Raw genomic sequence first — 12,308 nt, 5'->3', positions numbered from 1 at the left:
TACAGGAGCTCTGTGGCACAGGCTTGGCTAGAAGCCAGAGCTCCAGGACAGAGCCCGTCCTGCATCTTCCTGCAGATCCTGACCGTATTCACTAAACACCTTCCAGCCTCTGCAACAAATGCAGCAGGGGTCTCACAGACATTAGCCGCCTCCCTACACAACCCTGATTATTTTCCAGCCGATTCTGTGCACTGAATGAGGCTGGGGTCCTGTGGGGATAAAATAGCATGTGATTAACACCTTTAGCACAAGGTGCGCACAAAAGGGAGAGATGTAAGGTTGCATGGCAAACCTTAATTCTGGCATTCCCCAACTTTTCTGAGTGCTTGACTTGCAACCTTCATGTTCTTTCAGCATGGTTGTCACAGGGTGGCTGGCCTCTTTAAGGGAAGTCAGGGCCCTGCTCAGCCCACCTGTAAGTAAGTAAGTAACTGCCTAGGTGGCTTGCTGGCTAATGAGCCCCTGTACCTGACAAACTACCACCAAAGGTCAGTTAAAGAGGAGCTCCCAGGGAAAGGAACGTGGGGAAGAGATCTTGCTGCCAGCTGCAGGAGACGCAGCCTGGGTGCTGCTGGAAGGAGAGGTGCAGTCAGCCGGCAGGCCCTGGCTCCAGGGAAGGAATCCACGTCAAGATTGCCTGGCAGGTAAAGGGCTTGGATGAGGAACTGATAGTCTCTGCTGGAGTCTGCTGCCCTGCTATGAACTCTGGGCTCTTGGATTTCCGTTAACAAATCAGACCCCCAGAAGGGGGCACTGCTCAATGAATAAAACTCCTGCTGAGCCTATTGACAGCCCGAAGTGGGAAATGCAGGCAGGGCACAGCCACAGCACCATGCCTGGACGGAAGGGGGCGTTGGGGGGATGGCAGGTGCTCTTACCATTACTTTTGGGCTGTAAAACTGAGATTGCACCAACCACTGTGTGGAAACTAGTTTATCAAGATTGTTCTGAGCCACTTTGAGTTCCACAGTGCAGTTTTCCCTCCAAAGAAGCCCTTAGGTGAGGTCTGGCTATGCTCCACGTTCCCTCCAGGCATGAGACTCCTCCCAAGGGGTGGGGGCTAGCGTTTCTAAAGTGTCGCTCTGCCTGCACTGGGGAATGCAGATCATGGAGCCCCTTTACTTGTCTAATCCAGGGGCTCAATTCTGGAGCCCCCGGTTCTAACACCAGGTGCCGGGCTCTTGGTGTGGCATGTTGCTGCTATATCCCTCTACCCGCCCTTGTTCCTGGAGTCCACCTGCACATCTTATGCAGGCATCGAAGCGGTAGGTGCAGGCTGCAGGGGCGCTGACAGAGCTGGGCACGGGGTGTAGCCGTGGGACGGGGGTGGCAGGTCTAAGACGCACTGATGGGGTTCTGGTACGCATGGCAGAGCAATGCTACTGTGCCGTATTTCCAATGGTCCGGTGCTCTCACGAGCCTTCTTCTTTCCCCCTCCCTGGTCTGGGTTTCCAAGAAAGGGAGCCTGGAGGTTGGACCAACAGCCAGAGGGAAAGGAGCAGCCAAGAGAGCCCAGCAGCCCAGGTTCCTTGCCATTCACCCCTTGTGTAAACTGAGTGGGTCTAGAAGGCAGGGGAGGAAGCGCAGACCCACACTTTTCACTTCAGGACAGGGGAGGAAGGAGCAGTGTGGGCCCAGAGCTGCAGGGGTCCTTCCTCCTCTCTTGTGAAAATGATATCGGCCAGACACCCTCCCCTCTGTGAACTCTCCTGTGGGGCGAAGGAGAGCTGGCCCGCTCGCAGGTGGTGTCCCTGACTGGCTGTCCTTCCCCTGGGGGCAGGAAGACCATGACAATCGGAAGGGCTAGCCCCAGCATAAAGCACCTAGCCTGGGATAATGAGAACAGTGGCTACGACGCAAGAACAGAGCCCAGGAGTTAACAGACCATTACTAAGGTTGCAAAGCACGCCAAAGTTACAGTCGCCTGTTCAACCCGAATCCCCCCCACCCACCGAGACCGTCTTTAATCACCTGCTCTCATGCTACAGTTTCCACAGGACCCCTGCCTCCTTCGGTGCCGGGGCTCACTTCAGGAACAGCCAGCCTTCTCCTCGCTGTGCAGTGGCCCTAGGCCTCTTCCCTGCACGCTACTCAGACCCTGCTCTGAAGATGAAATTACTAATTCATTTACACAGACAACCTTAGTTCAGGCTTTTCCAAACTTCCAAGCACTTGACTTTGCAACCTGACTATTCTCTCCACGTAGTTCTTGGGTAATATCGATGCATGGCTCAGGGCGGGGGTCAGATGGCCTGATGTGGACCCAGAACTCCCGCTAGTGCAGCAGTAAAGATGGGGGTGTCCTCTCTCCTAGTGAGTGAGGGTACAGGCTATTGATGCTACTGGACGTTTCACGTGAGCACTGAGGGCAGAACAGACCCCTAGGGCAGGGACAGGCCCAGCAGCGGGACTGGGATCCTCCAGCCCACTCTGGGGGATACCTCCCTCCCTGGGCATTTACATCAGCCTTTCCCCTGCACTAGCTGCCGCTGCCGCTGCCCCCCCCCCACAGTGATTTCACATGCTACCCCCATACCTCCCCCTTCTCTGTACCCCCATACCTCCCCCTCTCCGACCACCCCTAAACTTCACTTTGTCCAAAATGTCCATTTTTAGCTATATATTTGTATTACTTTTCCAACCTTTGCTGCTCACATAAAGTCCGTTTGGGCTTTGCACACCCCACCTCCACCCCAACCTAAATCCTTCCCTGCACTTCCCCGAGCCTCATGAATCGGCAATGGAGGGGAGGTTCCTCGCTCCCCAGGCATCGCAATGCAGCTCTAGCCCCGGTCACACGCAGAACAAGTCGTAAAGGAGTCGGGACAGAGCTCCAGGCTCCCCCAGCTATTCCATGTCGTCTCCATATTTGTTTCTCCTCATCCTCGTTTCTGCATTCTCTGTGGGATCTGGACTGTGGAGATTTTCTGCAACAGATGAGAGAAAGCTATTTAGAAGTCAGACCGGCCAGGAACACTGATAAAAACACCCACCCCCCACGTGGTGTAACTCAGTGAGACAGCACACCAGGCTCCCGGGATCCCCAGCAGAGACACACCCGCACTCAGCAAGCAGTCCAGGGGAAGCATTACGGCACCTGCTTTTGGGTGCGTTTCCCTGTGCTCCCTGCTGTCACCTTACAAGGTGATCAGAGACCAGCATGACCCCAGGACACTAATGTGGGGGGGTTCTCAGCCCATTCCATCCCATCCCCCAGGAGAGGCACTAGGAATTAACCCGAAACCAGAACCAAACCACCTCTCCCTCCTCAATGAGACAGCCCCTAACTTGGATGAGGACCCGCTCAGACACCCATGGACGTGTCAAAAGCGTGGCAAATACAGGGGGCCTATGGGAGCCATTGCACTGCACTGGCTGCGTGCGCGGCTGCCTCGGGGATGGTGTCTCTAGCAGTTGATCCACAGAGAGGATAAACGACCTCGTGCTGCTGCCAATTAGGGGGATTCTCCTTGAGCGCAAGAGCTGCAGGCCTGGAATTCCAGCCTGGGCTTCGTAGGTTTGTGGGATTTATCTAGCGATTTTTGGTTAAACGACAAAGCACAAGATGCTGTTGGAGCCAAGGCAGGACCCTTCAGAACTGGAGATGCAGCCCAAGTGAAACCAGCCACACGGAGCCCCAAGTACAGCAGGTAACTGCTGCCTCAGCAGTGAATGCCTCTCACCTTTGGCTACTCCCTGCGGGGACTGCCCTGTCTCCAGGTAGATCCAGAGGTTGGAACACTTCCGGGTCTCTATCCTGGTCACGGCGTAGCTGGCGACTGAACCTGCAACTGAAAGCACCAACAGGCAGGGGTGTTTCCAAGTCCCATGGGAAGCAGAGGTGTCCCAGCAGGTGGGGTCCTGCTCTCTGTAAAGAACAACTGGGGCTGCGTGAAAAGGGCTGGCGGTTTCTGAGCCGCCTTTTGCTCGTCACTCGGATTCTGATCTCACTTTCACCCGCGTGAACCCGGAGTGATCCCCGGGAAGTCCACCGGTGTCACTGCAAACACGCTCACTGGTGGGGGGGGGGGGGGTGAGTGCAGGTGGCCTGAGTCAGTCTGAGCACTTTAAAGGGAAGCAGGGATTTCACTAAATCACAGGTGGGAGCAAGGATCCTTCTCTGGTAAGACAGAGCGGTGAGTCCTGGTCCTGGCTCTCGTGAACTACAGGCAAACCCCAGGACCTTGGACTGCTAAAAGCGTACCATGCCTGCCCGCCGATGGAACCCCTGGGGGATGGGGGCTGCCTGAGAGGCCCAGCGCGCATTGAGTACTGACCGACAGACAGCAGCACGTTCCACTGCAGGGGGTAAGGCAGCTTCTTGTTTATCAGCTTCTGCAGAACGAAAGCTGCTCCGATGCCTGTTAATACGAGACCCGCGTGAGTGTGGATGCAGTCACTGCAGCTGACCTCTCTGTTGCAGCTTGCATGCTCCTCCGGGCAGGGGCTGCATCTCCCTCTGGGTTTGGAAGGTGCCCGGCACACGGTGGGCACCACCGCAATCTAACAAATGGCAGTGATAGTGCCTTCCATCCAGAGACCCCAAAGCACAGAACAAGCATTGCTAACGCTACAGTACAGGGATCCCTTCAGCCAACCCTGAATGCAGCCCCTCCAGGGTAACAATTTAGGACAGGAAGTGAAGAATCATAGAACTGGAAGGGACCTCGAGAGGTCATCTAGTCCACTCCCCTGCACTCATGGCAGGACTAAGTATTATCTACACCAGTGGTTCTCAGCCAGGGGTCCGTGGCCCACTGGGGGGCCATGAGCAGGTTTCCGGGGGTCTGCCAAAATAAGCCAGAGAGCAAGGCCAGCGTTAGACTCACTGGTGCCCGGGGCTGATGCCGAAGTCTGAGCCCCACCACCCTGGGTTGAAGCCAAAGCCTGAGCAACTTAGCTTTGCGGGGCCCCCCAGGCACTTGCCCTGCTTGCTACCCCACAATGCCAGCCCTGGCTTTTAATCTACTGGATATGCAGAAAAAGAGTCGTGGCACAGGGGGGCCATGGAGGTTTTTATAGCATGTTGGGAGAAGGGGGGCTCAGAAAGAAAAAGATTGAGAACCCCTGATCTAGACCATCCCTGACAGGTGTTTGTCTAACCGCTCTTAAAAATCCCCAATGTTGGAGATTCCACAACTTCCCTCGGCAATTTATTCCAGTGCGTAACCACTCTGACAGTTAGGAAGTTTTTCCTAATGTCCAACCTAAACCGCCCTTGCTGCAATTTAAGCCCATTACTTCTTGTCCTGTCCTCAGAGGTTACGGAGAACCATTTTTCTCCTTCCTCCTTGTAACAACCTTTTATGTACTTGAAAACTGTTATCATGTCCCCTCTCTGTCGTCTCTTCTCCAGACTAAACAAACCCAATTTTTTCAATCTTCCCTCATAGATCATGTTTTCTAGACCTTTAATCATTTTTGTTGTTCTTCTCTGGACTTTCTCCAATTTGTCCACATCTTTCCTGACATGTGGCACCCAGAACTGGACACAATACTCCAGCTGAGGCCTAATCGGAGCGGAGCAGAGCGGAAGAATTACTTCTTGTCTCTTGCTTACAACACTCCCTTTAATACAACATGCTTGCGAATATCAGAGCCAATTGCAGCTGCGGGAAAATGTAGGGGGGCAGGATGCAATAACCCAGCTGAAAGTGGCCAGGTTAATTCCCTGACTACTGCAAAAGTCCCACGGGACGGAAGATAGTTACACATGGATGAGACTTTGCTTTGCTTTCTCCTCCACAAGATGGCAGCCCATAGTGCCAGGCTGGGGCACTGGGGGAGGAGTGTCACTAGCTGAATCACTCCTGCGGTGCCCTGCCTTTCCCACGGGCTTTCACCCACGTACCAACAGCCCCAACCCAGTTTGGCCTATAGCTCTAATGGGAGCATGGCATGAAGTGTGACGCCTGCAGGCTCGGCCCCCGGCGAGGAGTCACACTGAGCACCTGGGCTTTGAACTGGTCCCTCTTGCAGCTCCAGCTAAACCCAGCAAAAGTCTGCAGAGTCAGGGGGAGGGGGAGGAGGGCAGACCTTCAGAGAGGAAGATGCCCAGAGCTTTGGCTCAGACCCCAGTGCTCCGGCCGGTCCATTGCTGGGAGCTGGATGAGCTGGGGGGATGCAAATGGGCAGTCTGAGAGCCAACGAGCTGGGGGAGATGGCTGTTCGTGCCCTAGACCCTCAACCTGGCCTCTCCCTCCCCAGGGCCCCGTGATGCCCAGTGGCCCCAACAGTGTCTGCCTGCAGAGCAGCAGGAGGGCCGCCCGCTGCACCCTACCTGTGATAAAGGTCCCGAGGCCCTTCATGAACGCGTGGGACTGGCACAGAGCGTATTCCTGCAGCCCCTGGAACAGCAGCAAGGAAAGGGAGTTGAGGGCAGCAGACGAGACGGTGTGAAAAGGACAAACAAGGAAACCCTGGGCTCGAGTCTCCTCCCTCGCTGCGCCGGAACCTGCTTCTCCTTGGGTCCCGCATTGATCCGCCCACGGCGACCCCCAGGTCCCTCTCGCTGAGCGGCCCCGGCACCTGGCTTCCGCCCCAGCCACCTGCCCGGGGAGCTCACCTGTCCCTCCCGACGTGCATCACCCGCCTGCTCGCACCTGCCAGCGGGCGGCTCGGGGACCCAGCAGTCTCCTGTCCGCTAATGTCCCTCAGTGCCTGCAGGGGCAAATCCTGCCCCCGCCCCGCTACTCACTGCAGGACACCTGCACCCGGCCGTGCCCAGGGCAACGACAGCTGCTCCCTGCTCTACCTCTCGGAGCCGGTCCTGCCCCGGGCCCCTCACCCCACAGCTGCCCCAGCCCCGGGCTCTGGGGACGGCCCGCTCGAGCCCGGGGCTGCTGGCGAGCGGAAGGTCCTGGCCCGGGCTGGGGGCAGCGCACAGCCCCGATCTGCTCCCCGCGAGCCCCCGGCCACCAGCCCCTCCGCCGCGGGACCGTGCGCCCTGCCCCGGCCCCTGCCCCGCCGGGGCCCCCCCATCCGAACCCCCAGGGCCGGGGCTGAGCCCCCCCGCCCGCCTGCCTGCCTGCCCAGCCTGGCCCCTGCCACCGACCGGGTGTTTCGCAGCCACGGTGTCGTCCACCCGCGACAGCCCCAGGTTCACCATGGCCGCAGAGAGCCCCTAGACCGCGCCCCCGGCTCCCGGCGCGCCCTGCCCGGCCACCGCCCCGGCTGCCAGCCCGGCTCTTCCTGCTTCCTCCGGCAGCGAAGGAGGGCCCGGCCCGGCGAGCAGCACCATCTGCAGGGCTGGCTGCCCTGGCCACGGCTCTGCCTCGGGGCCGTTCTCCTCTCGCCCACCGGACCGCCCCGGGGTGCCCCTGGCTGAACCCCAGCGCAGTCGTGTGTGTGTGTCTACGCGTGGGCGCAGGCGTGCGCTTCTGTCGGCATATGTGTGTCTCTCCATGGGGATGCATCATGCGTGTGCACTTGCATGGGTGTCTGCATGCGTGCGTATGTCTGCACGGGTGTGTGCATGCGTGTGCATACGGTGTCTGTGCATGCTCGTGTGTCTGCCTGTGTGGGGGGTGTATGCATGCCGCTGTGCATGGGTGGGTGGGTGTGCACGTGCTCCTGAGATCCCTGATACTACAAACCGGGATACACGTAACTGTGCATAGGGGAGGGGTCCCATTGGAGTCCATGGGGCTAGCGGGCTGCTCATTGTTAAGCGTCTCCATAAGGCCTTGCAACGACTTATGTTAGACTCGGCCTTTGCGGGAGACATCGCCCTCTACTGGTGTGCAGGGGTGACCCTCTGTTGGCAGGGTACGTTAGGCACGCTCTGTGGGTGAATGTGGAGGTGTGAGGTGTGTGGGTGTGTTTTTGTGTAAGCGTGTTTTTGCGTGTGATGCCCGCTGGCCCCCTCTCCTGTGAATGTGTCGGGTGTCTGCTGCCGGTGAGCGAGTGCATGTGTGGGGGAGGCGAAGCCCACCAGTACTTCGGGCTGTGGTCACGGGAGTATTATGCATGTGGACCCCGCAGTCCAGAATGGGTGTGAACGCGCGAGGCACCCTCTGCCGGTGAATGGGTGGGGGCGCCCCCTGCTGCGCCGAGTGTTGTTTGTGGTGCTCTCCGCGGCCTAATCTGTCTCTGGCCTCCTGGGCTGCTCCATAGGTGGCATCTTGCAGTGCGCCTGGTTCCCCGGGGTGCTGCTGGTTTTAGTCCTGTTACCCGCCTTCCACACGCACACCTGGTTTCCCTTTTATTGCTGAAAATGATTTACTGCAGCTAGAACGGGAAGAGCCAGGCACATGCCAGGGCGCAACTCCCACAGCGTTTTCCGTCTCCTGCCTAAAAGGTATCTTTTGTGTCCCTCCCCTGGGGTCCCGCCTGGGGGCTTTGTCAGGTGTGGGAGGGCATGGTCAGGGCCTCTGATTCTGTGACAGGGGTGCCTGTGGTGGATGACGTGGAGGGGGACCCTCGATTGGTGAGCGGCATGTTTGGCGAATCTTTGCGTGACGCCCTCTCGTGCGTGTGCACGTGTGTGCTGGGGAAGGTGCTGTGCCCTCTGTTGGGGAATGAGTTTGCAGGGCACCCTCTCTCGGGTTGTTTGTGCCCAGGGAACATCCCAGTCTCGACGGCAGCAGAGACGGTTTATTCCAAAGCTATTTAGCTCTAGGGACAATCCCCAGCGAATCGTTTCCGGGGTCTGGATGCGAGCTCTGAGCCTGGCAAACCTCGGGTGTTTGGCAAGATGAGAGCTGTGGCTGGTGGCCCTGTGTCAGCGCCTCCCTGTGCACCGCAGGCTGGACAGCAGAGACGAGGGGCCTCTAGGACCCCCCATTTCTCATCCCTTTCCGCCCCCACCTCCAGGCCCTGTCTGTAGTCTCCCGGCCCTCCTGTCATTGGCCAACGGGGGTCAGAGAGTAACACACCGAGTGTGTGTGTGTTAATCTCCAGCAAGCCACCCTCCCTGGCTGTACCCAGAGCCCCTCCCTGCCCAGGGGTGTGCCAAACATTCACTGTCTCCACTTTCCCTCCAATCTAAAGGTTGTGGGTTCCAGTCCTGCACCACGGCTTGGGTTCCCTGCAGAGCAGCACCAGGGCAGGCAGCTGGCGCAGGTGCCAGCCTTTAGATGAGATGTTGCTCCGCTCTGCCAGTGGGTGTCTGGGGAGACAGTCGAGATCCCAGACACTGTCACGGCGGGCATCAAAGGCCAGGGTGTGTAAAGCCCCTGGGGACCCCTCGGGTAGGCAGAGCCATGAGGTCAGGTCAGTTCTGTATGAGAAATCCAGACTCGAGTGATGATTTCCTGCTCCCCAGGCCTCCGTCAGTGCTGAGTCAGGCCATGGAGATGGCACAGGGCATTACCCAGGACCACAGCTTGTCAGGGCGTGGCCCTGTCAGCACCCACCAGTACAAGCAGCTCCGGCCTCACTTTCCCATCCAAAGGGCCACGGTTTCTGGAAGGCAAAAACGACTGAATCCACTCGTCTCCACCAGCTCAGGGCTTGGAACAGGGCTATGTCCCAGCCCGGGGGAAGAAGCTGGTCGAGGCAAGCACAGAGAGGCTCCTTCAGTGCAAGGAGGGCTTGGCCTGGTGGCCGTGGCAGTGAGCAGGTCACTGGTCCCCAAAACGCCTGCTCCTGGCCATAGAGGAGGGGGCTCTGTAGCACCCCTGGAGATGGGCCATGGAATTGCACTGGCACCCAGAGCAGGGTCAGGGCAGTGCTGTGGCAGGGAAGTCAGGTGAGTATGGACATGCCAGCTGGGCTGGAATCCAGCAACAGCCGCAATCCCAGGACACAGGAGCAGGAAAAGCCCACAGACAGTCCAGCCACCTAACACCTTCCACTGCACCCCCTCCCCAGCACAGGACTAATGGCTCCCGTTCCCCTCTCCCATCGGGGGGCCACCGGTTTGCTGTCCCACCTCTTCCCCTTGCCCCATTTACCTGCTTTTCATGGCTGCTTTCCATTGCAAACTCTTGTCTCCCCGCTGAGGCCGTGGTGCCAGGGGGTGCAGCAGGCCCTGCCCGCATCCTCCTTCTGGGGCTGCTGGAGACACAGATGCTCAATTGTTTTACTGCCACGGGGATTCGCCCTGAGATCTGGAACTCGCCCTCGGCCAAGCCAGCCTGCTCACGGAGTGCAGAGACCCTGGCAGCCATGGGCAGTGCCCAGCTTGAGGCAGGGCCGAGCTCTGATGCTCAGGGCCTCTGCCCTGTGACTGCAGGTGGCCACTGGGAGGCCCTGACCATTTCCTTCAGAACAGAGCCTCCCCCCACCCTGGGCCATAGCCCTGAGAACTGGAAGCTCTGGAGGGTCTGCAGTGAGGGAGGATGGGGGCGTCAAAGGAGCAGAAAAGGGAAGGCAGTGCAGCCTAGCGGTTAGCAGGCTGGACAGGGGCTCAGGGGATCCAGGGTCTATTGCCAGCTCTGCCACTGACCTTCTGGGTGACCTTGGGCAAGTCGCTTCCCCTTTCTGTGCATTAGTTCCTCTTGCCACCCTTTATCTCTTGAGGCTGTAAGCTTTTGGGGCAGGGACTGTGTCAGTGCAGCGCCCTGAGCTCAGCTGAGACTTCCAGGAGCTCTGGTAGTAACAATACCAAAGGGAGGTGGTAAAGCCAGCTGGGATCACTTTGGAAATGCACAACCCCCCAGCAAGGAGAGGAGACAGGAGAGATTCCTTCTTGGCCCACACTGGGGCCTGACAGGGCCCCGGGCTCGGAGACTGCTGGTGCCAGGTGAGGAGTACAACACAGAGTGTTCCCGGGGCCTGAGTGTTACCTGCACAGGGGAGCATGTCCCGAGAGTCACCACTTACTACGGCCTGGGCGAGCAGGTGGTCTCCGAGGAGCGTCCCCTGGGGTGTCTGGCCAGAGGGCCTCCTGCCCATCGCAGGGAGGAAGCTTCGGGGGCTTCGGGGGCCTGCAGGGAATCTGGGCATCAGAGCCCTCCAGGTCCCCTCACGCTCCAACATGCTCAGCCCCCGGCACCTGCCACGCTGTGGGGCCTGCCTGCTGAGCCCTGCCAGCCAATCTGAAAGGCAGAGCAGCGGCAGGCAGGGGTGGCCTCTCCCCGAGGGCATGTCTTCCCTTGTGCATTCAGCGTTAAACCCGGCTCCATGCCCGCAGCCATCCCGCTGCTGTGGGCAGAGAGCTCTCGTGGGTACCATTGCAGGGTGGAGGCTGACGTTTCCCTTGTGAGACACGCCCAGGGGCACAGCTGTCTCGGCGGGCAGGAGCCGGCTACAGCCCTGGCCAGTCCTGCCCAGGGACGAGAGCAGACACAGCAAAGCCGCGGTCATTCTGTTGGCCGCTTTGGGGCAGAGCCACAACTGGTGTGAAGTGTCACAGCGCCATTAGCTTGTGGGGGGCAGGGGGGAGCGGGGTGCAGGCAGACCTTTGCATCTCAGGGCACTAGTTCAAGGCCTTTGTGTTGTTTGATTTGCAGGCAATGCCCGGGCGTTAGCAGGCCAGCGAGTGCACTGAGCTTCTCTGGAGGCCTCGGCTGGCTTGGGTTGCCCAGCACCCAGCCCCACCCGCCACTCCAAAGAGAGCCCTTGGCATTGGAGCCAGCTCCACAGCTGGGCCCACGCTGGGGGCAACCAAGAGGCCCATGCTGCCGTGGGTGTCCTTGGGGGAGCTCCTGCTGACTGAGCCAGGGGCTGGGAACAGCATGCTGCAGTCACATGCCGAGGGCTGCGTCAGCTCCAGGGTGTGCCGGGGGCTCCGAGCTCCAGGGTGTACCGGGGGACTGGCTCCGGGGCAGGAGTGCAAAAGTTTATTGCATGCCTAAGGCTGAGCACAACCTCGCCCTCGGTTCCTAGCTGCCTCCCTGCCCCCCACGCCGTCCCCCATGCTGTGTGGCTCTGGCTCCCCTGCAGGCCAGGGAGCTGCCAGGCGAAGGAGTGCAGGGGCAGGGGGAAGTCGCTCGGCGTGGAGGGCACTCACCTTGTTTGTGGCTTTGGCCTCTGCAGCCCCCGGAGCTGTTGGCTCCCCAATGGAGCCCTGAGCTGCGGATGCCCCAAGCTTTCCAGGACAGGGGGGTGCCCGTAGCTCGGCCTCTGCTGGCCTGAGGCTGCCAGCCTGGGTTTCCTCCGCTCTAGGGAGCGGCTGAGCTGAAGGGACATGGGCACAGCACGCAGACCGGGTGAGCCCTGCCAAGCCGGGTGCCCGAGAGGGAGGACTGTTGCCAGCTGTTTGAGAGACAAGAAGGAGACACCAGGAAGGCCCTGTGTGGGGCGTATTTGAAAGGGGTTTTACCTCCTGCAATTTCTCTGCCCTGGTGTGGTGCCCGGGGGCGGCTGGGACTAGCTGGGGCAGGGCCTGTTGGCCCCCTGTGGACTGTGGAGAATTTTTTGCT

The 12,308-nt window shown here is 59.4% G+C and overlaps 1 protein-coding gene and 1 long non-coding RNA gene across 3 annotated transcripts; both read right to left on the bottom strand.

Annotated features, from left to right (window-relative positions):
• Window positions 1-2,712: 2,712 nt before the first annotated feature.
• On the bottom strand, window positions 2,713-7,204 carry TMEM141 (transmembrane protein 141). The gene is made up of 5 exons (XM_074974141.1): window positions 7,055-7,204; window positions 6,281-6,347; window positions 4,278-4,361; window positions 3,684-3,791; window positions 2,713-2,927 (listed from the first exon to the last, which is right to left on the bottom strand). The coding sequence occupies exons 1-5, from the start codon at window positions 7,106-7,108 to the stop codon at window positions 2,848-2,850; spliced, it is 393 nt and encodes a 130-aa protein (XP_074830242.1). The 5' UTR covers window positions 7,109-7,204; the 3' UTR covers window positions 2,713-2,847.
• Window positions 7,205-8,800: 1,596 nt separating this feature from the next.
• On the bottom strand, window positions 8,801-12,012 carry LOC142000084 (uncharacterized). Of its 2 annotated transcripts, none has more exons than XR_012642154.1 (3): window positions 11,897-12,012; window positions 9,897-9,999; window positions 8,801-9,405 (listed from the first exon to the last, which is right to left on the bottom strand). It is a non-coding gene; the product is annotated as an uncharacterized LOC142000084 (long non-coding RNA). The 2 variants fall into 2 exon arrangements; XR_012642155.1 differs by lacking the exon at window positions 11,897-12,012 and adding an exon at window positions 10,768-10,804 and having other exon boundaries at window positions 9,897-9,996.
• Window positions 12,013-12,308: the final 296 nt, after the last annotated feature.

The sequence above is a fragment of the Natator depressus genome, chromosome 16 (genome assembly GCF_965152275.1).
Source record: "Natator depressus isolate rNatDep1 chromosome 16, rNatDep2.hap1, whole genome shotgun sequence".
Classification (NCBI taxonomy): Eukaryota; Metazoa; Chordata; order Testudines; family Cheloniidae; genus Natator; species Natator depressus.
This window is presented reverse-complemented; position numbering and strand designations above follow the sequence as displayed.